The 25,425-nt window shown below is 30.2% G+C and overlaps 6 protein-coding genes across 15 annotated transcripts; 3 read left to right on the forward strand and 3 right to left on the reverse strand.

The window, feature by feature from the left end:
• The first annotated feature begins 3,196 nt into the window (after positions 1 to 3,196).
• Positions 3,197 to 9,295, forward strand: LOC128895618 (nicotinate phosphoribosyltransferase). Of its 5 annotated transcripts, none has more exons than XR_008461831.1 (12): positions 3,197 to 3,647; positions 4,203 to 4,373; positions 4,448 to 4,574; positions 4,787 to 4,998; positions 5,564 to 5,682; positions 5,760 to 5,953; positions 6,425 to 6,610; positions 7,566 to 7,791; positions 7,871 to 8,055; positions 8,141 to 8,191; positions 8,309 to 8,437; positions 8,535 to 9,295. XR_008461831.1 is itself a non-coding variant. In XM_054158357.1 (12 exons), exons 1-12 carry the CDS (start codon positions 3,578 to 3,580, stop codon positions 8,610 to 8,612), a joined length of 1,761 nt encoding a protein of 586 aa, XP_054014332.1. In that variant the 5' UTR covers positions 3,220 to 3,577; the 3' UTR covers positions 8,613 to 9,295. The 5 variants fall into 5 exon arrangements, 4 of the variants coding, with proteins under 4 accessions (XP_054014332.1, XP_054014331.1, XP_054014333.1 ...); XM_054158357.1 differs by having other exon boundaries at positions 3,220 to 3,647; positions 8,128 to 8,191; XM_054158356.1 differs by having other exon boundaries at positions 3,240 to 3,647; positions 7,871 to 8,191.
• A 257-nt stretch (positions 9,296 to 9,552) lies between these two features.
• LOC128895624 (palmitoyltransferase ZDHHC22-like) lies at positions 9,553 to 11,166 on the forward strand. Of its 2 annotated transcripts, none has more exons than XM_054158369.1 (2): positions 9,553 to 9,959; positions 10,235 to 11,166. In XM_054158369.1, the coding sequence occupies exon 2, from the start codon at positions 10,357 to 10,359 to the stop codon at positions 11,161 to 11,163; it is 807 nt and encodes a 268-aa protein (XP_054014344.1). In that variant the 5' UTR covers positions 9,553 to 9,959; positions 10,235 to 10,356; the 3' UTR covers positions 11,164 to 11,166. The 2 variants fall into 2 exon arrangements, with proteins under 2 accessions (XP_054014344.1, XP_054014345.1); XM_054158370.1 differs by having other exon boundaries at positions 10,238 to 11,166.
• Positions 11,167 to 11,258: 92 nt separating this feature from the next.
• LOC128895625 (stromal cell-derived factor 2) lies at positions 11,259 to 12,925 on the reverse strand. The gene is made up of 4 exons (XM_054158371.1): positions 12,683 to 12,925; positions 12,331 to 12,526; positions 12,018 to 12,242; positions 11,259 to 11,915 (listed from the first exon to the last, which is right to left on the reverse strand). The coding sequence occupies exons 1-4, from the start codon at positions 12,825 to 12,827 to the stop codon at positions 11,747 to 11,749; spliced, it is 735 nt and encodes a 244-aa protein (XP_054014346.1). The 5' UTR covers positions 12,828 to 12,925; the 3' UTR covers positions 11,259 to 11,746.
• A 2,609-nt stretch (positions 12,926 to 15,534) lies between these two features.
• On the forward strand, positions 15,535 to 19,736 carry LOC128895614 (uncharacterized). Of its 2 annotated transcripts, XM_054158346.1 has the most exons (5): positions 15,535 to 16,196; positions 16,999 to 18,224; positions 18,300 to 18,516; positions 18,598 to 18,800; positions 18,957 to 19,736. In XM_054158346.1, exons 1-5 carry the CDS (start codon positions 16,180 to 16,182, stop codon positions 19,331 to 19,333), a joined length of 2,040 nt encoding a protein of 679 aa, XP_054014321.1. In that variant the 5' UTR covers positions 15,535 to 16,179; the 3' UTR covers positions 19,334 to 19,736. The 2 variants fall into 2 exon arrangements, with proteins under 2 accessions (XP_054014321.1, XP_054014320.1); XM_054158345.1 differs by having other exon boundaries at positions 15,535 to 18,224.
• Positions 19,737 to 19,880: 144 nt separating this feature from the next.
• LOC128895623 (programmed cell death protein 2) lies at positions 19,881 to 21,437 on the reverse strand. Of its 2 annotated transcripts, XM_054158367.1 has the most exons (5): positions 20,932 to 21,437; positions 20,438 to 20,855; positions 20,266 to 20,368; positions 20,007 to 20,184; positions 19,881 to 19,908 (listed from the first exon to the last, which is right to left on the reverse strand). In XM_054158367.1, exons 1-4 carry the CDS (start codon positions 21,293 to 21,295, stop codon positions 20,011 to 20,013), a joined length of 1,059 nt encoding a protein of 352 aa, XP_054014342.1. In that variant the 5' UTR covers positions 21,296 to 21,437; the 3' UTR covers positions 19,881 to 19,908; positions 20,007 to 20,010. The 2 variants fall into 2 exon arrangements, with proteins under 2 accessions (XP_054014342.1, XP_054014341.1); XM_054158366.1 differs by having other exon boundaries at positions 19,881 to 20,184; positions 20,932 to 21,436.
• Positions 21,438 to 21,695: 258 nt separating this feature from the next.
• Positions 21,696 to 25,365, reverse strand: LOC128895768 (X-ray repair cross-complementing protein 5-like). Of its 3 annotated transcripts, XM_054158655.1 has the most exons (13): positions 24,678 to 25,365; positions 24,390 to 24,500; positions 24,117 to 24,331; positions 23,907 to 24,035; positions 23,744 to 23,822; positions 23,524 to 23,661; positions 23,192 to 23,348; positions 22,981 to 23,114; positions 22,769 to 22,912; positions 22,540 to 22,685; positions 22,163 to 22,408; positions 21,909 to 22,053; positions 21,696 to 21,830 (listed from the first exon to the last, which is right to left on the reverse strand). In XM_054158655.1, the coding sequence occupies exons 1-13, from the start codon at positions 24,696 to 24,698 to the stop codon at positions 21,816 to 21,818; spliced, it is 1,680 nt and encodes a 559-aa protein (XP_054014630.1). In that variant the 5' UTR covers positions 24,699 to 25,365; the 3' UTR covers positions 21,696 to 21,815. The 3 variants fall into 3 exon arrangements, with proteins under 3 accessions (XP_054014630.1, XP_054014629.1, XP_054014631.1); XM_054158654.1 differs by lacking the exon at positions 21,696 to 21,830 and having other exon boundaries at positions 21,837 to 22,053; XM_054158656.1 differs by lacking the exons at positions 21,696 to 21,830; positions 23,907 to 24,035 and having other exon boundaries at positions 21,837 to 22,053.
• Positions 25,366 to 25,425: the final 60 nt, after the last annotated feature.

The following is a 25,425-nucleotide window of genomic DNA, read 5'->3' on the forward strand; positions in this document are numbered from 1 at the left end:
CTGGATGATTACTTGTAGAATGGAGGTATGAGTTATCGATAATATCAATTGTGACACTTAATAAAAATGATTGTATAAAAAGTTGGTCTTGTTACTGATTGTTCTTTTCAATTCGTGCCCTTGAAAAAAATTTGCCCTTCCTAATAAGAGTGTTTCTTTGACATTAAACGAATTGTTTAGCGAATGTGTGATTATGCCAATTTATCATTTAAAAAAATATATTATATAATATTAATCTTAGTACCTGTGGCGCCATCGGTAGCGAAACGCCCAAGTTTTGAGCGAAAATAGTTCCCACTAATTCTGTAAGATGGCGCCACCAGCATCTTTCATAAATTATTTTTTATTTGTTATAAATGCATAATAAATACGACTTTTTGCTTTATAACGCTACAATATAGTAGTTAATATGGAAAAATTTCTCATTTTTACGAATAATTATTCAATGGAGCAATAATTATCGACTCTGTAGTTGGTGGCGCCATCTAGCTACAACAGTAAGAACTATTTTTACGAGAAACTTGAGCGATTTGCCACCGATGGCGCCACTGGTACTAAAACCAGTATATTAGTATAGGTGAGTGTGTGTTTGCTATCTATCAGGGCGAAAAGTTTGTATGGAAACTCATTCGCTGACAGTGCGGGATGCACTCAACGATGACTGGTGATAGTCGATGATACTTTTTTGTCTCATTGATAAGCCGGTTGGTCGGCAGACAGAACCAGCGACTGTATTTTATCTTATTAATCAATTAACAGACGGAATGTCGGTCGACTCAGGATTCTTAGGAACATATTCACGGAACGCTGAAACGAAAAAAGTTGCTGCCTCTGATATGAGCGAAACGCAATTGGAGGATATGAATCGGTATGCATTCAGAAGCAACGAATTACGCGATGCCGGAAAAGTATCAGAATTCTTCTCAGTTGTCGCGTTCTTAAACAATGACTGCGATAATTAGCTTGACTCTTTCGTTAGAGGTACAGTATGTACCAGACACAAGACATGAGTCAGCGCTCAAGATAGTATGCCTTAAACTCCTTTTCCTCCCGTTGAATTTAATCGAGAGAAATTAGATGTTTGAACGAACTGCGGTCGCCTACCTACTCCAGTTCTGTGTATTCTAATTGTAAAACAAAGTTCCTCGAACTGGGTCTTACAAGTCAGTGGAGGTATGGAGCACTATTAGCTCTCACAGGAAAAAGAGTATACTATATCGTGCAACATAAAAAATGCTTTCCATAATATATCATTCTTATTATAACGAAAAATATTAAAAAATTTACCTTTCTTCGCTAATATAACTTTGAATAAATTCATAGAAAAAGCTAGAACGAACTGCTTACAAGTCAAGCCTCCCGTTTTATCTGTTATCGTTTGTTCTCATATCTCGTAAAGTTTACATCTTACTCTGCGAGATGTGCTTTGCAGTTCAAAGTTCAATTTTAGATAAAGTACGCCTTTCCCATTTTTTTACTAAAATCACAACGTTTTGAGCTTTTATTTTTCTACTGTAACCACAGAACTCCTCTCGTAGCGAGCCACGTAAGATGCATTTAAAAACAATTGTTCGTCCGAATTCCAACATAACGTTAAGTCATCGACCGCAACGTTACTAATCAATTTATTCCGCTTCAAGTACGTTACGATCCGAAAAACATTTTCTTATTTACTGATTCCTTTCTTTAGAAGAAATAGCAGTTCCTATTATCGCGGAAAAAACGTGACTGATTAGAACAACAGTAACTACCTAACTACCGACAACTTGAAATGTGCATATTCACGCCGATAAGAATGACTACGAAATACGAATACGTTTGCTGCCAAGCGTGTACTACATTATTGAATTAAACGACTATGACGCTTGAAATTCATTCAATATTCCAACGTCTGGATACCAAGAGTGAATCGCATTAAAAATCAAGCAAACGATCCGTTCCATTGTGGTCTTCAAGTTTAATGATTGGATTCTTATCGCGAACGAAATGAAGGTCATCGTTGAGGTTTTCTATCTATGTATTTCTGTTCTAATACGTATCAACAAACAGCTTAAAGATATCGCGAGTAAACGTAACATAAGCAGCAATTCAGGAAACCGCGTGATAAAATTTATGGCCAGGGCCGTTTACAAAGCAATTAATAATTCCGTTGGAAATTTTGAAAGAAAACTTGGGATAGATGATTACACGCACGATGAATTTCTGTAAAATTTTGATGGTCGTTTGCAAGGCTGTCAGAAAACGTATAGCCTAAGAAAAAGTGATCGTTAAAATCTGAATCCAGCTTGAGGAAATTGCGGGATATAGTATTGCGCAACCGACAATTGAAGGAATGAAATTGATGGACATGGAAAAAGTCCAACTTAGATGTTGCATCATAGATGTAACGGCACGCGACCGTATTTTAAACTTATCACGGTAATTTTCTATGTTTCGAAAGTTTCGCGCTTCGAAAGAGGAAGAACTGCAATGCCGTATCATTACCGCAAGGTCATCGTGTACGGACACGTTGCCCCTAACGATACGTGTTTAATCGAACGATCCCTTGATCGCTGCACGGTTTTCATGCACTATAATTGTACTCTCTTATTTGTGCCACCTCGGCATCGCTTGACGCAATTCAATCTTGGAAAGATACAGGTTTTTACAAATGCGAACAAGTATTCAATACTATCGTCACTTGTATTCAAATTAATTGCGAGAATAATAAACGATGAGAATAGTTTGTGGCAACAATGAATCGAACAATTTATTTTCCCTGTAACTTTTAAACAAAATACAATCGATGAATTTTTCATTTGAACCTTTGCTTTTCGAAATTTTTTATGTCGCAGATATTTTTTTAAAGAATCAATATATAATTTCTGTCATGTTGTATCTGTAAACGAGAGAAACGAATTATAAGATAACATTTAAAACAATAGGATTAGAAGTAACTGTGGAAATACAATTGATTAAAAGTGTAGTCGTTTCGAAGAAGAAACCGAGCAGGGAAACTGTAACAGTGTAGCTTTTGTAGCTCTTATTAATTAACCGCGTTAAACCGTGATGAATCTAAATAAGAATGTTAATTAAGTGTGATTAGTATGAATGAGATATGCGTTTAGATGAATGAAATCGAGAAAAAAGTTATGATCGGTTTAGCGAAATGTTTTTAATTGAAGTATTGAAGGGGGATAAAGGGAAAAGGAAGGAAAGATTCGATCGGTGGCGCAGCGAAAAATCACAATACTTTCAGCGCGTTCACGTGGTCGAACGAAATAGATAACCCGATTCCTAGTTATTTTTTAAGAAGAACCTCTACTATTGGTGGAAATGGCGGATTAACAGGTCGCGTTGTTCGTAACGTCCTTCAAACGTTCCTATCGATTCTGAGAGTGTACGGAGAGACCAAACGTATAATACGATGTTCACCGTTGAAACATGTTAGTTCGTCGGTAACAGTGCTTGACCGGTTATCGCTGAATAACTGGCGTAACATTTGCTATCGTCGGGACAAGAATATATATATATATATATCCGCCTTTTTATTTTGTTTTTTTTTCTTTCAATTGGATCCTTAAAATCATTTCGAAAAATGTCAGATGACGAGGGAAAATCGTGGTGTCACTCGCGTCAGAACTGTGTTGTGCAACCACTTCTGACAGGTACTTATGATTTCTATACCTATCTTCAGAATTATCATATCGCGATGGGAGAATTCGAAAAGTAACCTCAAAATACGCGGTTCTATGTTACTTCATCGTTTACTCTGCTGATATATATTTTGATAATGATGTAACCACGTGGTGTTTCAAACTACAATCCACATGAACGATTCACAATGATTTTCATCCAAACATTTCATATATTATTCTCGTTTAATTCGATGAGTATAACGAGCTTCGTTGTTGATTTATCTTTTAAACGAAAGATTGCCTTATCGGCAATAGTGCACTAATTATGATTCAGTTTATTCAGACGTGAAATATTAAAAAAGATATAAAAGAGAATCATGTATCGTTGTTATACCCAATTATCCTTAATGTAATTTATGAAAATTTATTGTAAATATATTTATTATTTAAACAACTTATGAAAAAGCGTAGAAATAAAAGTATAAAATATGTATTGTATATTCAAACACAACACGAATTTAATACCTGTTTACATATAGTATAATATATATATTTGTCCCTTAAATGTAAATATTATGATTTTAGATTTGTATCAGATTACAATGGCGTATGCTTATTGGAAAAGCGGAAAAATGAACGATCATGCTGTATTTGATCTATATTTTCGTAAAAATCCATTTCAAGGAGAATTTACTATCTTTGCTGGGTTGGAAGAGTGCATTAAGTTTTTGGAAAAATTTCGTTATTCTTCTAGCGGTACGTATTCGTGTATATTTTCAAACACTTTATATGTATATACAGACTTTAAATACAAAATATTAATTTTCCAGATATCGAATACTTGAAATCAACGATGCCATTGTCGGTTGATCAAAGGTTTTTTGAATACTTGAAAGACCTCACCCCGAAAGATGTTACGATATATGCCATGGAGGAAGGTTCAGTTGTCTTTCCTCGGTTAGTATAAAGTCTGTGAAACTTGCATGTCTTCCGCAAATATTATTCAGTTATGTTAATCATCGTCATCATTGCCATCGTTTAGGGTACTTTTTCTTGCTCTTAAGACAGCAGTTAGAGTTAATGTTCGAATGTTTATCGACATTACATATTTGCCGAAACGTCAAACCTTAATAAGTTAAAACTTCAATGCAAATTGATATGTTATGCAGAATACCATTACTAAGAGTAGAAGGTCCATTAATAATGGTACAACTTTTGGAAACAACACTGTTAACCTTAGTTAACTATGCAAGTTTAATGGCAACTAACGCAGCCAGATACCGTATGGTTGCTGGGAAGAATATAACATTGTTAGAATTTGGCCTTCGAAGAGCTCAGGGTCCTGATGGTGGATTGAGTGCATCTAAATATAGTTATATTGGTAAATATATTTTCCACTTTCATTTCTTATCGGTATGCTTTAGATCAATCTGTTTTCAGCTTAGTTGTATTCATTATTCACATATAATATATTCAATTGTGACATGCTGTTCGTTATATATGAAATACATGAAACTGAAACATCATCCACTTCTTTTACCATATATTTTAGAATTTCTCTGAATCAAAATCAATAAGCAGCAGCACCATTCTGTAACAGTTGGTACTGCCTTGGTGATGAGTAACAGTTAAGAGGTCAGGTTAAATATATCTGGATGTGTATATCCTACGTATTTTACACTCGCATAAAAAGTCACATAAAAGAACATAAAAAACTGTATATACTTGTACATAGATGGAAATTAAAAAACCAAATTATTGACATTATAGAAATGTTGTCACATCCTTGTTTTTGTATGCTGATTTTCTCAATTTATGTATCAAATAATACACAAAGAACCCATATTTTGTACATATATTACGAAAACTTTGTAGCGTATAAATTGTCCTGGTATGTATGTTTCATTCATTTTGTTTTCATTTTTAATGAAATTAATATTTTTTAGGCGGTTTTGATGGCACTAGTAATGTACTAGCAGGAAAGCTTTATAATATTCCTGTAAGCGGAACACACGCACACGCATACATTACATCTTTTACTGGACTCGATGATTTGCAAGAAAAAGTGAGTGAATGATTTATGTGATTTCATCGACCAGTACTATATTTTACATTAATATTTGTTTTTTTCTTTTTTTTTAGACGTTAGCACATAAAGAAACAGGAGAGGTTTACGATCTTCTAGACATAGCGTGCAAACATCGAGACTCCATTGCGGCTGACGTAGGAACACTAGTTTCTGAGGCTTCTAGTGGAGAATTAGCTGCTTTGATTAGTTATGCTATTGCTTTCCCGCAACGATTTGTCGCTCTTGTAGACACATATGACGTGAAAAGGTATGGCATTATGCTTATTTAATTTATATTTTATTTGTCACACATTTCTTCTTTCTGAAATCATTTAACAAGTCTTTCTTTTGTATATTTAGTATAAGTATGTAAATATCGTATTTTAATTTCTTTCTATACACGGACAATCTACTTTCCTAACATTAGATTCGCATCTATGTTTGACTATCTGCATGTATGCATTTAGAATTGTATTAAAATGTACACTGTCATGTTTCTATGTCGATTATATTATTAACATATTAGAGCAATGTGCTAAATTTAGTATCAAATTTTTTGTAGTCTTTGACCAATTGTAAACTTGTAGTAGAAGTAGTAGTATTTCATTGGTATATTCCCTTCAAACGAAAAATATATTTGACGGATTTAATACGTCCATTAGTAATTCTAATTACAAATTCACAAAGCAGGCATGATGAAACATGTGCACACTGTAGCCTAACAGGAGTGTGTTTATAGTATCGAAGCCTCGGCCAAGAGACAGGCATGTATAGCCAGCCTAAATGTAAAGAATAAAAGTCTAACAAATGGGTCCAATACACATGCCCAAAATGGCGTCAGAAACAATCCAATTATATCAGAATCGACTTCGCATCACAAGAATGGCTTTTTAAGACGAGGCGAATTGGGTGAGCTCTATGTGAGGTACGATATTATCCCCTCTGTCTGCTTTGCAGGATAAATCATCATTTTTTTTTTTAAATCTACAAAATACAATTGGTAGTTACATTACATTCATAAATAATTGATATACATTGCTAGAACTTTTATTCAATTTAATGTTTGCGTTTTATTGGATCCGAAAATACTATATTTACTTATTATATTTATCAGTCATTTTTAATGCTTAAAATTACACTCTGATGGTTAATTAAAATGATTATGTTCTAAACATATTATTACATTTAATATGATTGATATAGACAAAGAAAGAAATAATTCTGTAAAGCGGGCAAATCTGTATTTTGCATAGTCATTCTCGTATCATACAAAATAAAGGAACAGGACAATAACAATATGTTTTGGTACAAGTTTTGCAAGTTGTATACCGTCTTTGTTATAAATGTACGACCTTATATAGTACCCTTCCCAATTCAGCCATTTAATCAACTAAATCGATAATTTAATATATATATTTAATATTAAAAAGGTCATGATAAACGTAACTTGTAATTTAAAAAAATCTTGATGAAATAATGCAAAATTTAAATCCCGTTAACAAAAACTTCATAATCTGTAAAATTTTGGAATTGTTAGCATGTTCTGTTCAAAGTTATTTGCCATATACATATTAAATCGGTAGGGACTTTGTGTGTTTTCACTTAATCAACCATAGTGCATGTCTCATACTCATATTTAATATACAATTTTAATGCTTATGGTAGATTTTAATGTTACTACTTACATTATAATTTTGATCTATGTAGAAATTTTGATCGTTACAATATATCTATACTTTTTATGTAGAATGTAAGGTATGTACTTAAAAAGATTGTTGCGTAAAATAATTTTTGTGTAAATTTGTATTGCGTTTGATCGTTTCTGTAATTATGTACGAATGTATGTTTAATTAATAATAGCAACAAAATTCTGTACTCAGGAGTGGTCTTCTAAACTTCTGTGCCGTGGCATTAGCTTTAAATGATTTGGGTTATAAATCCATTGGTATACGAATAGATAGCGGTGATTTGGCATACTTAAGTAATGCCGCGAGAGACATTTTTGAAAGAATTGCTTCCAAATATAACATACCTTGGTTTGCAAAATTGATGATTTGCGCATCAAATGATATCAACGAAGAAACTATTCTAAGTTTAAACGAACAGGTACATGTATATTGAATACACTAATGCAAATGCATTTTATAAACAATTTTGTATTTTTATGATAATATTGTTTTTATAGAGCCATAAGATTGATTGTTTTGGGATTGGAACACATCTGGTGACATGTCAAAGACAGCCAGCGTTAGGTTGTGTTTATAAAATGGTTGAGGTTAATGGTCAACCCAGAATTAAGCTCAGCCAAGAAGTTGGTAAAGTAACGATACCAGGAAAAAAAGATGCTTTCAGATTATATGGTGCAGATGGGTATGCTTTAATTGATCTTTTACAAAGATCGACAGAAGAAATTCCCCAAGTAAAACAGAAAGTTCTTTGTAGACATCCATTTCAGGAGTCAAAGAGAGCTTATGTTATACCGACACGAGTGGAGTCGTTACATAAGGTAAAATTAAATTAAGACACATAAATTTAATCTCTGAATTTTGTCATTCTTACTTATCACTTCCAAATTTAAGTCACTCTAAACAATACAAATAATTAATGCAATAATAACTCGTAGGTATATTGGAAAAATGGAAAATTATGTCAACCGCTACCAACATTGCATGAAATAAAAAACAGAGTTCAGGAATCTTTAAAAACACTTAGAAATGATCATAAAAGAAATTTGAATCCTACACCGTACAAGGTGAGTTTTTACCTTGCATGCTACAAAAAATAATCGATATAAAAGTTTAAACAAAAATATAAACAATTATTATTAACAAAAGAAACCATTGATACAGGTGGCTGTTAGCGATGATTTATATAATTTCATACACGATTTGTGGCTGCAAAATGCACCGATCGGTGAACTTTCGTGAAGCTATGACTAAGTCATCGTTGCTAACTGGTTAGAACAAAAACCATAGTTGTTACAAGAACAATAGACCGTGCTTTCAAATGGCCTACACATCAGATTAAATGAGGGTTCCAGACATTTTTCTTTTACACTCTTTGGAAAACCTCTATTTCTATAAGCATAGTTTGATTACAGTAGTATATTTTGATAACGAATCATCCTACAATATGTTTACATAATTTTATAAACATAGCACGGATTATCTTTAAGAAATAGTACAATCTCTAAGCAGTACTCTCAATCTGCAGTAACATACAAAACGGGTACACATAAATTAGCGATGCACAATTTAAATAGAAATAGTTTTACGTATAATTAAACAGAAAAGGTAACGAAATCGTTAATGTAAATTAAATGTAAATAATCGTCAATATCTTTTAAACATTTGTAACAAAACGTTTGTGAATGATCTTTTTTGAATTTTATAGTTTAAATAAGTTATGTTTTTTTTAGAGAAAATAAAAAATTATACAAAAAAACAATTTTGTAAAATAGACACTCAGACAGATAAAAAAAAATCTAATGGTCTAAATGCCGTAAAATTGATTGAACCTTATTACTAAGATTATCTTTATCTTGAACATGTTTATATATAATTTAATCTTGATTTTGTATTATGTTATTATAATAAAGTATACTTTAGAATCTCGTGTATAACGTTTTAAGTATTAAACAAAATAGATTTTTACACAAAAATTGTATTGTACTTATATTATTAGGTCTGCTGTTTTTCATAATATTGTAATTTAATGTAAGCAAACATAATAAAAATTGTTTTTATAGCAAGATAAATATGAAATCCAACTATTTATAATAATTATTTGGAAATCATTGTCTTTCCATTACATAAAATGAAATAAATTCTAACCATGGAAAATTAATTACTCTTGAAATATAACGAAAAGTATACTGACAATTGATATTTCATTTACTAATGATATAATTTATGACTTTCCTCTAATACTATTATTTTTCTTTGGTTAACAATCTAACAATTCAAGTTTTGTTCATATGAATAAGTCAAATAGGTGAACAAATGGAAGTATTATGTATTGTAGAAATTACGTGCGTTAATGATTCCATCAGATTCATTATGCATTGTGATTGTGAACTACTGATCATGAAGAATACACAAGTATATACATACAATACTGATATGTACTTATATAAATACATACATACTTTCTTTTCATGAGTATGTAGGAAAAGGAACATAATAAAATGAATTAGTAAATGATGTTCATATTTTACGAAGAAAAAACAATATTATTTCTACAAATTTATGTCATCAGAATAGGATACAGTACAGGTAACCTCTAATAAATTATAGAACAATAAACACTATTATACAGAAATTGGGTTATCTAATATATTTATTTGACGCAAACTCGTTGATCGATAATGGTACTCGTCGCTTCGTATCTTTTTAGAAAATTAATTCGTTTCTTTAATTCGCAATATGAAAAATTCATAAGTTTACGAAGTTGTTTAACAAAGTATGTTAGCTACTGTTTTGATTAACAACTACCTGAACGTAAACGATACTAAAATTTACATACATTGTATATATTTTATGTTTTGCAGCAGAAACGGTTAATGTATAATAAATCTGGATTAATATTAAAAGTAACGAACGAGGCAATCATTCTTATCCACAGTTAATTTCGATGTATATTAAATACAAATAAGCTTTGTAAATACAAAATATGAAAGCATTTCCTCAAACTATTATACAGTTTTGTCCATTTGTTGCTTTGCTGTATACCCTAATTGTTATCGTTCTAACGACGTATATTAACGAAGAAATTACTCCAGTCTTCGTATTTTTTTGCATTCAAGTATATTTGAACTGGTATTCAGTATACAGTATATGTCATAATGCAACAACTATGGAAGTCGCAGTAATGGCAAAAAGAGAAATATATAATAAGGTAGCAAATAATACAGGATATAAATATTGGTACTGCGAGAAATGCATGAATTATACATGCAAACCCACGCAACATTGCATATATTGTAAAAAGTGCTTTCATTTTCGAATTCATCATTGTTTTTTCTTACGTGCTTGCATAATAAAACAAAATGTAGGCAATTTTATTTTATTTTGTTTTTATACATCGCTAACATGTATATACTCGTTATGCGCTCTTGGACCATATTTATATGAAAATATTACTCGTGTATTAAAAACAGATACAGACTCTTTTAACATATTTTTAAACTTTTGTTTTCCTATTGCTTTTGTTAAATTAGTTTACTCAGGAGAAAATACTTACATACTGCTGGTGACAATGTTTGATACATTAGTTTCCATTTTATGTATTTGTCTGGTATATGGAACGTGGAAACTGCACGTTTGTATGACAGGTAAACAGCGGTACGCAAACATATCAGGAAAACAAAGTCTGAGAGATATTTTTGGTAGTTATGGTCTTTTAAATATAATTTTTCCATATAACGGTCTCATAGGAACTAGGGATCTCAATGAGAAATATGAATTAAAACAAGTATGAATATATACTTGTAACTTACATGTGTAAAAATGATGCAATTTCATAGATACATGTATATATACATGTATAAATATGTATAATGAATTAAATATACGTTTTTCGATTATTGCAAGTTGTATTATATTATAATAAATATCACATATATATTCGATACATCTACACATATACATTTGCACAAATAAAATCAGACTGGTCCTGCACTCTTTACATAAATTTTCAGAGCTAGTAAATAAGTTAAATGATGAAACAACTTTGTATTCTTACATTCTTATATCTATAATACAGACTGCATTAAACTATTCACGATTTTATTTAGCTTTTGTCTAAATCATAAGAATAATAAATGACGGTATTTGGCTTTCTACAATTGTTCTTAAAAATTATTGTAATGGAAGAGTTATTTTTCTATTCATTCCTGATGTGGTAGATTAACTTGCATACTTTTACGGAGAATCTTTCTTTACAAAAATATAGAACAATCGAATACTGATTTATAATATAAGTTAAAAAGAAGCTGACATGGATTTCTACTTGTAGTAATGTACAATAGATATTCTGTATATTTGCCATAAAATAATTTATTTTATAATTCTGTATGCGCATTATGTTGGGCTTTAAAGTCATTAGGATGAATAAATACTCCTTCTGCTGTTACCCATTCAACATGGGGACTACTAAGAGAATATTCGCCTACTACTTCGCTTTGACCATTAATTGGACTACCGTAAACCCTTCCGCTTACCGCTAAATATCTATAAAATAAAAGTGCTTTTAACTATTTAATATATATTTTTTCATATGTTTCTATGAGAAAAATAAGAATTAGGATATTTGGTAAACAATAAATAACTTACGTATCCGTATCTACATGCTTTAACATGATCGATTCATCTCTTTTCCAAAACTCAGTGTGACATACTAGAAGCCAATTGTCACCGTTATCACCTTCTCCCTTACTATCTCCATAAGCAGAAATTTCTTGTTTACCGCTAAGAGGTGAACTAACACGGTGAGAATGAAGATTCTTTTTTGTTGTTGTATGCTCTAATCTTATGATATCTCCACACTTGATTGGCGTTCTATTGTTAATTAATTTTGTTTGATATTATAATTGCATTTTATAAGAAATATAAAATATTTAATACATTATAATAACAACACACATACCCTCTAGTACACTGTCTCTTTGTTCCAGCTTTAACAAGCCAATACGAATTTCCATCTTCTTTTGTCGATGTACCAGTTACAGATTGTTGGCCACTACCACTACCATATTTTACATCGTGGGAATGTAATCTGACTTTATGGTCTACATTCATTAATTTTAACATAGAACCACAAGTCACGTATTGTGTTCCTTTAGCTACACATAAAATATATAGTATTAGAGTATACGAATATTACGAAATTAACACGAAATACAATAGTAATATAATAATTCAATGTAATTGAGAAACTGATATTATTACAAATGATGCGATGATTAACTTTGACATTTCGTGTACAAACATCGATTTACCTTTGACAGAACTTGTCGAAAGAGCAAGTAACGTTAAAATCATAAACGGAAAGTAAACTAGAATTTCTTTCATGTTTTCGAACAATAATAAAGTGTTTAATTTGCAAACAGATAGAAGCCGAGAGCTCAATACACGTGTGTGCATCTAAAGCGTGGTGAGTTCCTATTGGTGTCAGTGATGACACGGTTGGTTACGTTACAGGTTACAGCTGAGCGCGCAGTACTGTAACTATAAGAAATGATGCGCGGTCCCAATTCTTTTATACTTCTATTTTTCGTTAGACCAACTAAAGGTACCAATTTCACGCACTTAGATACTTTACTGGCGCATCCGGTGATCTCTGGCATTACTGATTGGTGTATATGGCTATTCAGTGGTTCACAATTTTTTTCCAATTTTCAATTACATTTTTGAGTATTACTATAATCTATGATTATATTTTCTCAAAGCAGTATCAATTATCAATTAACAATTTGTAATAAAGGAAATGTAAATATATTTGAAATAAACTGTTACAAAGATGATTAAAATGTGTTAAAATTATGTTATATTCATATTTATTTTGTAAACATTTTATAAAACAATGTTTTTCAGTTTATCTTAAAAAATTATACAATTACAAGCGTTGTATAGAACTACATTTTTCTCTTTCTATGGAAAAAACATGTATCGGTTACACTAAAAAATGCAACATACTTGGAATCATATTTAATATCGGAACAAGTTTTCGATAAAGTTACGTGTTATTTTATAGCATTGCGTTTGAAAAAATACACTAGAATGTAATGGAATATGTAAATTTAAAAATAATTACTTTGATATAGACAAATTTTATAATAATAATAATAATACAAGTATTCCAACTTTACTCTGCGCAATAAAAACTTCTTATCGATATTCCCTTAATTGATATTTATACTCCAATCATGTGTAACTTTTAACATGAAAAATACTTTTTGGAAGTTATATAATTAATACATAATTTATACATTTGATTATCGAGTGATAGGAATGAAATACTTTACGAGCAGGCATTTAATTCTGCCTTCTTATTTGAACGATTCTAATGTAATTGTACAAACGTATCGAGGAACTGTCCAAGCATTCTCCGAATGCACAGGGTATCGAGTTTTAATGATCGGCGATGACAAACACATCGATTAATACTCAACAACTTTTGGACGGGTCTTAACGTAAACATAAGCTGCTATTACAACAAATATCGCAGCAATTGTAGGTAACACGATTGTAAAGACGCGTTGTTTATTTTCTAAAAATTCCTTTTTTCTCTCCTTCTTCTGTTTGTTTGTTTCTTTCGTCTTTCCCTTCAATTGACGCATCTTCTTGCTACAAGCAAAAAGAATATAATATATAAAAATATAAAAAATATTAGCTGTACGTATACCTTTAAAAACACATGAAATTAAACAGTTGCCCTGTTTGACTTACTAAATTTTGTTATTAATATATCATTAAGCACATTACTTGTTATATGGTAAGTGAAATACCATTATCGTTTTAACCGTATTTTCTAGATGATTTGTTAAACTATTGATATCTAATATATATCGAACAAATTTATAATGCATATGTTTATGACAGTTTAAACGCCACTGAAATATACACACTTTTCGAATAAATGAAACCGATGAATTTGTAAATCTCGCTACAAATATAAATGAAATACAACTTTAAATACCTTTAACGATTAAAATAAGTAAATATCAAAGATCTTCGAAGTTTGTCTTGAAATTTTCAAGCAATTGGGAAAAGTAGATTTGTGTTGTACATGACACGTAATAAAATAACGCTATCCTACCAATCGCAATTTCTATCACTTCCGTGTGAACGTGAAGGCAGTCAATTGAACTACGTTAATCAGTACGCTCAAATCGAAACCATATTTTTTTATTCATATATATATATATATATATGTTACACATTTTTATATTTAAAAGTTCTCGAATTTTATTTAATGATTATTATTTGCACAGAAATCTGCATTTATTCAGGGGCGCTACACTCCGGCGTTTTGGTCCTGTTGCAAATCACGTGGTTGTGTTACTAGAGGTCACGTTCTCAATGGATTTTATAATAACTTTCTTCGTTGTTTTTATTAACTTTATTACGCGCACATGTTTCATAACGTTTGAATTGAAAAAATCAAGTAAGATTGTTAATTTATAATTTTTAGGGTGGTATTACAAACGTTAGAAGAAGTTCTATCGCTAATCCCAAATCATCGCTAACACCCTCTTCGTACCTACACACTTGCAAAGATGGGGAAAACCCTAGGCCTTCGAAATAAATTTGAAGTTTGCCGATGTGATTGTCTCGTTTTATTCTATGGAAAATGTTCAAAAGAGGAAACGAGACAAATATATCGGCAAACTTCCGATTTATTCGAAGCCTAGGGGTTTTCCAATCACTGCACACTTGTACAGTATTTTATGTTATATCTTCGTGCAAAAAATTTTCTTTTCTTATATAAAAGAATCGAGGGAGGTAAAATTGATCATGTATAACTAAGTAAAGGTGGTAGTTGGCATGCAAATAATATAAATAAGAAATCTAGGGTATTCCCTGGTACATATTTCAGACGCATCTGTATAACGTTAGGTAATTCCCCGGATTCTACTGTAAAAACAGATAAGATATAAGTTAAGATTATTGCTCATTGCTCGTTATTAGTTTATTAGTCAGTTATTATTGTTCCTGCGATTTGTAAGTAAATATAATATGTGACATTCGTTAAATTACATTAGTTGAAACTAACGTTGGCAATTCTGTGAATTATATCAATGAATAACATTTCATAGCACAAAGGATAAAAACAATGTTATGGTGTTGCTGCAAGCTACAATCAGTAATCATATAATCACCAATGATCACTCGTCAGTCATCAGTCACAATCAGCTATAGCTACAGCCCGTGAGGGCCACCTGTAATATCTTTCGGATTTTTCTACGTAATTAAGTGGTTAAGAATTTAATTGAAACGTATTAGTAAGGCAAAAAATAGATTCATTAAACATGTTTGAAATGAAATATGCAAAAAAAGAACATACCCAGGAATTACAAAAGAAAAATGTACTATTTAACAAAGAACGAGATACAATGTCTAATGAAAGAAACAAACGCGATACATCTATATCATTTACCAAGTTAGATATGCAGGAAGAATATAAAATACTTTGTGATAACATTGTTATTCTCAATTCATACACTTTGATATGTGAAATATGCAATTGTCCTTTACCATCTCAAAATCATGTTTTAGCACATGTTCAAGGAAAACAACATGTTAATACACTTAAACAACAAACGAAGAAGGAGGACAGTAACCAAAATATGACACACCATATGTGTAATAATTTCAAAACAGAAAAATGTCAATCAAATTTAAATATTAATAACAAATGCAATGACAACATGAAACAGACTGATCAGATGCTAGTAGATAATGGAATTATAATTCTTGAAAGTAATACCATTTCATGTCGATTTTGCAAACGTAAGTTTCCTTCATTTCATGATACATTAGCACACATTAAAGGAAGATCTCATATTAATATTTTAAAAAGTCTCAATAAAATGTCAAGTACTGTCGAAAGCAAACATGTCAAACATGAAATAATTAAAACGAGTATAACAGATAAAAAATCACTTACTAATTTCTCAAAAATTAAAATAAATATCGATACAAGCCAGAAGCAAGACTTAGGTACTAATATTTACAAAACTACATGTTGTACAAAATTATCAACAAAGAATGTGAATGAAGGGGAACATTTAATAAATGATATTGATGGAAGTAAATATGAAAAAATACAAGATGAAAGTGAAAAGGACGTTGGTCTCCTTCAGAATTGCTTTTACTATTGCGAATTATGTAATGTACAAATTGATATTAATAATTTATTTGAGCACATTAATACAATAACACATACACGTAGTATATTTTCTATGAGTATGGGAGATGATATCATCTTGTACAAATGTTTTTGTTGTAAATCGATAATGCAAGGAAACAGTTCATTGATCAATCATTTACGTTTGGAAACACATTTAAAGAATTTAGCGAGTACTTTGGAAGGTATCGATATGAGTAACAACAAAATACTTGCCCATGCACCTCGTAACATTAAAAATGTCTTGGAAAATAAAAATTTTTGGTTTTGTAACATACTTTTTCCAAAAGTGGAAAATACATCTGCAGATTTCATTGAAAAATACCTCATATCTATCGATACTTCGGATATTAACTTACAGAATAATATAAAGAATAATGTTACTTATCGTTGTTCATTTTGCAGAGCAAAATTAAATACGCATCATAATCTAATAGATCATTGTCGAGGAAAAATACATACATGGAGAGTGAAGCAATTATTTCATGATAAGAAATACTGTGGTACCAATAACAACACGCTATTAGTAACAGATCAGTTTAGTGATATGTCTATTGCAGATAAGAAATCACAAAGTACAAATAAACTTGATAGCGGTTTAATTTTACCACCTGATTTATGTATACAAATTGAAAAATGTCTAAAAGAGTCACCATTTAATGGAAACTTAGCAAGAAAACGGGATCATAAAGAAAATATAAAGAAATGTAAAGAAAAGTCCTTAGCAGAACGTTTAAACAAATTATATTGCAAACACTATTTAGAAATTGAGGAAAAAATGTATACATTGGATAAAAAAGAACACGACAAAATAGAAGCAAATTTCAAATTACTTATGCCTCACAATAAAAACAACTTCTATTGTTTGGCCTGTTCTGTAAGTGTTTCAAAAGAGTTGTATTCATTATATGAACATGTGCGTTATGAATCACATGTTCTGCAGGTAGATCAAATTAAAAAAGATATAGACTCTGAGAAATTATCACTGCAATATACAAAGAAAACAAAAACATATATAAAATGTTATCCTTGTAAAAATACTATCAAAGATGGATTACAAATGATCAACACTCATATTAATAGCACATTGCATAGAAAAAATTATACAAAATTTCGTACCATTATCGATGATACTTTTAAATCTGTATTGCAAAATCTGAATTGTAGTTTGTTTTACAGTATTGAAATGTTTTCATGTACTTTATGTGCAACAAATTTTAAATATAAGTTGGAATTCATGGAGCATATTTTTACTAAACACAAACAGATGTCGGAGAATTATACATTTGATTTTTGTATTCCATGTGCTACTTTATGGATGGGTCAAACGGATTCTTATATAGGGCATTGTAACGACATAATGCACAAATATTTAACAAAAAGTAAAGATTTTATGATTGAGGATCTTCCAACATGTATAAAGAAAATATTAACCAAAATTGACAAAACTGTTAATATTTTATTTGAACAATCAGAAATTTTATCGAATGACAATATACAGGAAGAAGTGAGACAATCTTTAGAAAATAGCTTAAGAATAAAGTTCCCATCTGTCAAAGCATTTTTATTTGGTTCAAGATTAACTGGACTTGGACTTGAAAATAGCGATATAGATATATACATTGACTGTGGTAAATATATATGTTAATGCATTGTAAAGTGTATAATTTTTTCAACATTGTTTATATTGATCCATATATTAATAGGAAACACATACTATGAAAGTAAAAGTGACGATTTAAGAAATTGCAATCTTACACACATTGAACAGAGTTTACGTGCACAAAAAGAACAATGGGATGTGAAAGATTTATTGGAAGGAACTAGGACCCCTATAATAAAATTAATATATAAGCGAACAGGTGTAGACTGTGATATTTCCATTACAAATGGACTCTCTGTTGAAAACTCTAAATTGATACGGTATTGTAGTTACCTTTGTATAACACAGAATAATAATGTGGAATTACAGAATAATGTATTTATAATTTTTGTTATTTTTAGGTCTTTCAATGATGCATATTTACCTTGCAGAAAGTTAATATTATTTATAAAAAAATGGTTCTCTCTTTTTAATTTACCTGGAAGATGTGGTTTAACAAATTATGCTCTTTCTTGGATTGTTATATTCTATTTGCAATCAAAATCGTATTTACCAAGTATTGCTAAGCTAATAAAAGAAAAAAATCAATCTCAACTTATACATGGTAAATTGTATTATATTATCTTTAATGTACAAGTTACTCGTACTTAATTCTAAAGGAAATCATTTGCATTTTCATTATTTCATTGTTACTTTATTTATTAAAATGTCATCGATTTACTTGAAATAAAAATGATTTTCTAATCAAATTTGATTTCAGGTTGGGAAACTGGCATTGCACAACCAATGGATAACAATGAATCTGTGCAATCCATTCCAGTATTGTTACTGGATCTATTTAAATTTTATGCAAATTTTGATTATCAGCACTATATAATTTGTCCACTTTTAGGTAATGTATTGGCTAAAAAAGCTTTTTCAGAGTTAGAAACATTACCCAAAGAAATGGAACCTTACAAAAGACACTTGAAAACATCTAAGAAACCAGAATATTTGCGCATCGATTCTCCATTATGTGTGCAAGATCCATTTGATCTGTCACATAATCTAACTAAGGCTGTGAACAGTATTACCTTAAAGTATTTTAAACAATATTGTGAAGATAGCGCATCGATATTGTGCTCTACAAAGCACTAACTTTTGCAGTGTTGTATATTTAATTACAAATTCTACATGCATACTTTTCTAAAAAGACAAACATCAATTATAATGTATCTAAGGTTTATCAGCGTAATTTCTAGATCGAAATTGTTTATACTTACATGAAAGTGTTGCAGATAAATTCGACCGCATAATACGATGCAAAATAATGATAGACAATGCGACAAATATTATTCTAACTTTACTTAGATGTATATGTTCCTATATATTGACTTTCTTACAATGAATGCTAAAGTACTTTGTATGTTATAAGTATATTTTAAGCAGCATTATTATACAATGAAGGAAAAGCAGTTACATTTTTATTCAATGGTTTTTTTAAGGAAATCATATTTTTTACAATCATTGTGTTATTAATGTGTATTATAGAATTAAACGTTTATAAAGTATCTAATAATAGTATATTTTATAGAATTTATATTTTTAAGAAAAATAGATGTTATATTTGCATCCTGTTTATTTTCTATATTTTGGATCAACTAATAGTTGAGTAGTATATTTTAGTATTAATACATAAAGTAAACTTGTTACCAAAATAAAAATATATTTCACTGTAAATAATAAAAATATGTTATTTGTCCAAATACCATAATATTGTCTTATACCACTGTACAATTTTGTTACAATATAATTAAATATTTTTTCTTACACTCCTATGACACATTATCTAGATTATTTTCTACAATGTCTTGCTTCCATATATATTCTGTACTGTATCCATATTTAGGTATACATGACTTTTTACATGTAAATATCATTAAAATACCCCAGTCAATGCATTTAAGAGTATTTTCCAAACCGAGGAAATTTAATAGTTGTGGCATAATCTATAACAAATAATTTTATATTAATTACGTTCAAACTTGCTTGAATGATAAATAAAATTTGATTCTGTCCATGTATTTTACCTGAAATTCAAATTGTCTTTCTTCGTTGCAGTTCCAACATTTTGGTATTTCACCGACGTAATTTTCTTTTGAAATATATAAAATTTGTCCTCCTCTACTGTACCTATAACGATAAAAATAATAGCTGACACGTTAACGATATTAATTTAAAAAAAATTTTAACAAACTTTACCTTAAAATTTGATCTGGATATTTATCGATAATCATACGAAATTTGGAAAATGTTTCATCTTCGTTTTGATTAGCCAAACATAATAATTCATTTTGCACATCCTCATTTTGAAAAGTTCCTGCTTCGCCGTTTTTTACCATTGTTTCATACTTTTTAGTTTCTTCCTCATCTTTTTCAAAAGTATTTGTATCATAGTCTTCTTTCTCATCCTCTGGTTCTATTGTAATTTCATATTCAGGGAATAAAAGTTGACTGTTCCTTGTGGTGCCCTCGTTACTACCGCAAGATTCTTTGTGACCACATTTCCAGTCGTAAAGTTGATGAGATCGACAACAATAATTTATATGTTTACATTTAGCGCAATGATTAGGGGCTAATATTCCACAAACATAACATGTTTTCACCCATTGATCTACATCTAAAACCATTTAATTTAATATAAATAACTTTTTGCCAATACACGTAGCTATTGCTAATTTTGGTTAGATATATACTGATGTCACTTCTCCAATCGTTGTCCTCTATAGGCGGTTCAGCTGGATAAAACTCATTTACTCTTGCTAACTGAGATCGAAAAACCTTTAAATTTCCGTTTTTGTTCAACTTACAACAATCTGGCTTCTTACATATAAAAATATATATCGTTCTATGAAAAGCAGTTTCATTATCTTCGTATGGAGCATAAATTTGGCATAAAAAGATACAAGGTTCTTTACAATATTCGCACTGAAGATCCTTTTCTCCGGGAATATCTCTTAAATTAAGCCACGCTGGTTTACCGCCCACTTTACTTGGGAAAAATCTACTCTCTAATCGCCACGATTCGCATGTTTCCACGAAGCCTAAATCTACTGTCATTTTTAAAGAAATATATTTATTTAACTTATTTCTGTTGTAAATAAAAAAAGTAAGGATGCATGTAACTTCGTGACGGCTCGTTCCGTATGTACGTACGACTTGTACGTACTTCTTAGTCTATTAGTAGGTATAGGTGCTCTGTGGTGCTCTGGCGCTGATAGGTCGTATATCGTAATATCAATACAAACACATGCTTGATAAAAAGGATGCATATACATATACACAGATATATATATAGTAGTGCCATTTCTAGTGACGCCATCGGTGGTTTATCCAATTCGGATAAACCATTACCGCTAGATGGCTATTCATTTGAGCGAAAATACCGGGAACCCACAAGGGAAACTGTGATAGTTTCAAAAATTATATAATATTATATCAATATTAACTTGTAAGAAGATATTTTCATACAAAAATATATTAATTATTTATTTGTACGCTAAAATATATATTACATTTCAAATGTATTTTAATAGAATTTGCAAGCTATTTAGTTAACATTTTATGTAAATACCATAAATTATATATTGGCAACCTGAAATACAAACGTCGATTAAGTTATATATACAGATTGTACAAATGCGTATGCATATTTTTCTTTTATTTGTTTCACCAGTTCGTCCAAATCGATGTCTGATGTATCCATAAACATAACTGGTTCCTTCAAAGAGTCTGCATTATCGTTCTTATCATCAGTTTTAATAAACTCTTCGATCCTATTACCATCCTGTACATTGTCTTCTTTTTTAGATTCCTCTCTGAATAAAGTAATATTACTCGTTACTCTACATTATAAATATATGCGTACATAATACCTGTGTATTGTAAAAGTATCAATTTTTACTATACTATGCGTCGAATCCTTACTTTTGTTCCGCTTTATGATTTATGCTTTCCAATTGAAACAATTGTGCAATTCTTTGAAGATGGCTTCTACTTTGTTCTTTCACTGACGGAACTTCAAAAATTTTGCATAAGTAATCTTCCATGGGCAGTAATGGTTTATCCGGATTAAGTGCGCGATGCGACAACATGTGCCATCTATGCTGTACCGCAGGATCCGATACACTTCCCGGTAAAAAATATTGACTCCCTTCTAATGCGTAACTATCTCTGAAGATATATGAAAATATAGTAAACGTCCGTATAACGCGAGTTTTTACAATACAATAAAGATATTGCAATAACTTTTTGAAAATTGAAAAATGTTCGTATGAAACTATTTCATATAAATATATATTTACTCCGTTTCAGGTAACATTAGGGAGTCTAACAAATTGTCTATGGCTTCATTCTGTTCATTGGATAACTGTTTCATAACAGATTTAATGGGTCTTGTGTCCATTACTCTTCGATCTTCTGCAAATGCTAAAGATATTTCTACCAAGCACTGCACGAATATAAATATACCTTATGAAATAACAAACATTTGAAAAGATAATTATTGAAAATTGAAAAAATATTTAGCAATACCCATGGTTCATCAGGAATATCGATGCACGGAAACAACGTTACCATTTTAGGCGCACAATCATTTCTATAAACTTTTCTTACAATGGCAACCACATCCATTTTGTGCATTGCTAATACAAGACTAAAAAATGGATCTTCTGCATTCTAAAATATACAGTCATATATATTACAAGCTTAAGGCATTTAAACGAAACTAAATTATAAAAACATACTTCTAATCGTGGTAAAACAATACGTGTAGTATAATCATACCAATGTTCCAAACCAATATTACTTCTCTTTGTAAAACTATAAATCTTATAGCTTTGTGGTCCGCTTTTGTAACTCATGGCTTCCTCTAGAGTTTCTATAATTACAAAAGTACTCATATATTTGATAGTTTGCATATAAATCTAGCGATAACGAAAGAAATTCGTAATATACTTTCAACTGGAATAAAATCGCCTCCGTATTTATACCCTGATACCATTTCTTCCTTGTTATACACAGTTCTTTGCCTGTCCGAGTATTCACTCACCGATATTACTTTTTTGTCGCCTTTGGCTATTTTCCATGCTGGAAATTTTTTTGTATCTGTTACCTGCCAAGCAATATGTTTAATTTATATTATTGTACGCCATATGATACGCATTCGATTAAGAGGGTATTCGTTTTTGTTTTAACTAAAAACTCAAATATATATATATAAAATAATCGAATAAAATACTAGTTACTTTGGATCCAAAAAAGAAGAGTAACTTAGAATTCTTTCTTACCTTAATATAACTAACGATTGGAATCTTAATATCGACTAATTCTAAAATAGCATTCCATGGTGCTGGTTTTGGTGGTATCTCAAGATAAAATCTTAAATCGGATATAGCATTAGAAAATGTTATATGTTGACTGTTCATCTGATCAAACATGAAAAATTGATTAATAATTGTAACTGCATATGTTATCGATACAAATGTTATGGTAATAGTGAATTGTTACCTTCTTATGAATATCTTTTAGAAATATTTCACTAATTTTAAGAGTGTTTTCAGGTCTGTCGTCTAATGCTTCCTCTCCTCTAAAAGGGCAAGGTAATCACGTTATGTACAATACTTTATACAAGGAAATAAACGAATGTATAAATACAATTCATTTGTTATACATTGAAAGGAACTCAATTTTTTCCGTATGAAGTAGATCTGCTATCGAATCTGTCTCAAACTGCGAAATAATGTCATCTTCTTCGTTAAAATCTGACATTAAAATCACTTTTTTCGTAGAATTATCGATACTAAAATAAAAAAAAACAAATAGAAATTTATTTGTATGCAATGAATTCGTGAATAAATTAAAATATAGTTTATAAACATACACATTTTTTTTTATGAATTCTGTTGTAGCATAGAGTGCTTCAATCCAATTAGAACAATAATTTGTTCCACAAACATTCATAATTTCTTGTATTAAGTCCCAATTTGGAATCTGAAAATCTGTAAGTTCTCTTACATGTTCTGTATTTAAACAATTCTTTGTAATAGGAGAACCCATCAGTAGTACAGCGATTTCATCCTTTGGCCGTAGAAATATCTGTGAAACAATACTTGCTTATAATTAAATCTGAACAATATTAATACTTATTCTGTACCTTCTTTTCTATTATTCTTTTTGAAATGTGTTTAATCTTTTCCAATAAACTAGAATTATTTTCGGTATTGGGACATGTCACTCCAATATTTATTAACAATACTATTGCTTCCTGGAAATGTATGAATGTATTAATTACACTTTACTATGTCAAAAATATATTTGGTTTATTTATTAATATTTTAATACAAATAATGAAATATAGTAAATGATTACTGAAAGATAAAATAAAAACTACTTTATTTTTCTAAATATTTATTCATTTGATGGAAAGATAATAAAGTATAACCTTTTCTGATTTTGGCGGCATTTTGCTTGTACTATTTTAGTTCGTATATAGTAGGTGTGCACAATTTTTAGACATGGTGACATGAACAAAGCCAGGTGGGCCAAACACAGATGCGGGGAAGTGGAACACGTTTTTAGTTGGGGATATAAATCCACGCAGCGCTAGTAGGTATCACACACACACACACACACACATATCTAGCGTATCGGTGAGTAATTTACATTGGCAATGAACACTTATTAATATTTCAAAATCTTTTTCCGGTAAAAATCAGTACAACATAGAATTTCGTACGTCTGAAAAACTAATCATAAAATTCTGTTTAGTATGTTTCAGAAATTCTTCCTGGGGTCAAAGAGTACAATAATATGGACCATGCAGTAAAATATAGTAAAGAAATAAGTAATATTTTTTAATATATGTATTTTTTATATAATTTTACTTGCACGCCAAATAATACATAAATCCAAAAATGTTGTTTAAATATTACCGATTTGTAAAAGATACTTTAAAAGACAATGCAAGTATGGTTTAGCAACACAATTTATGCAGCTGTATGTATAGCAGTTCATAATTGGAATAATATTCATGAGAGAATGTTTTATTTATTTTTATACTTATGTGCATTTTATATATTTATTATTGTAGATGTAAAAAGCATATGCTATATATATATATATGCTATATATATATATATATATATACTATATATATATATGCTATATATATATATATTGTATTATTTGGC

The sequence above is a fragment of the Hylaeus anthracinus genome, unplaced genomic scaffold (assembly GCF_026225885.1).
Source record: "Hylaeus anthracinus isolate JK02 unplaced genomic scaffold, UHH_iyHylAnth1.0_haploid 5, whole genome shotgun sequence".
NCBI lineage: Eukaryota > Metazoa > Arthropoda > Insecta > Hymenoptera > Colletidae > Hylaeus > Hylaeus anthracinus.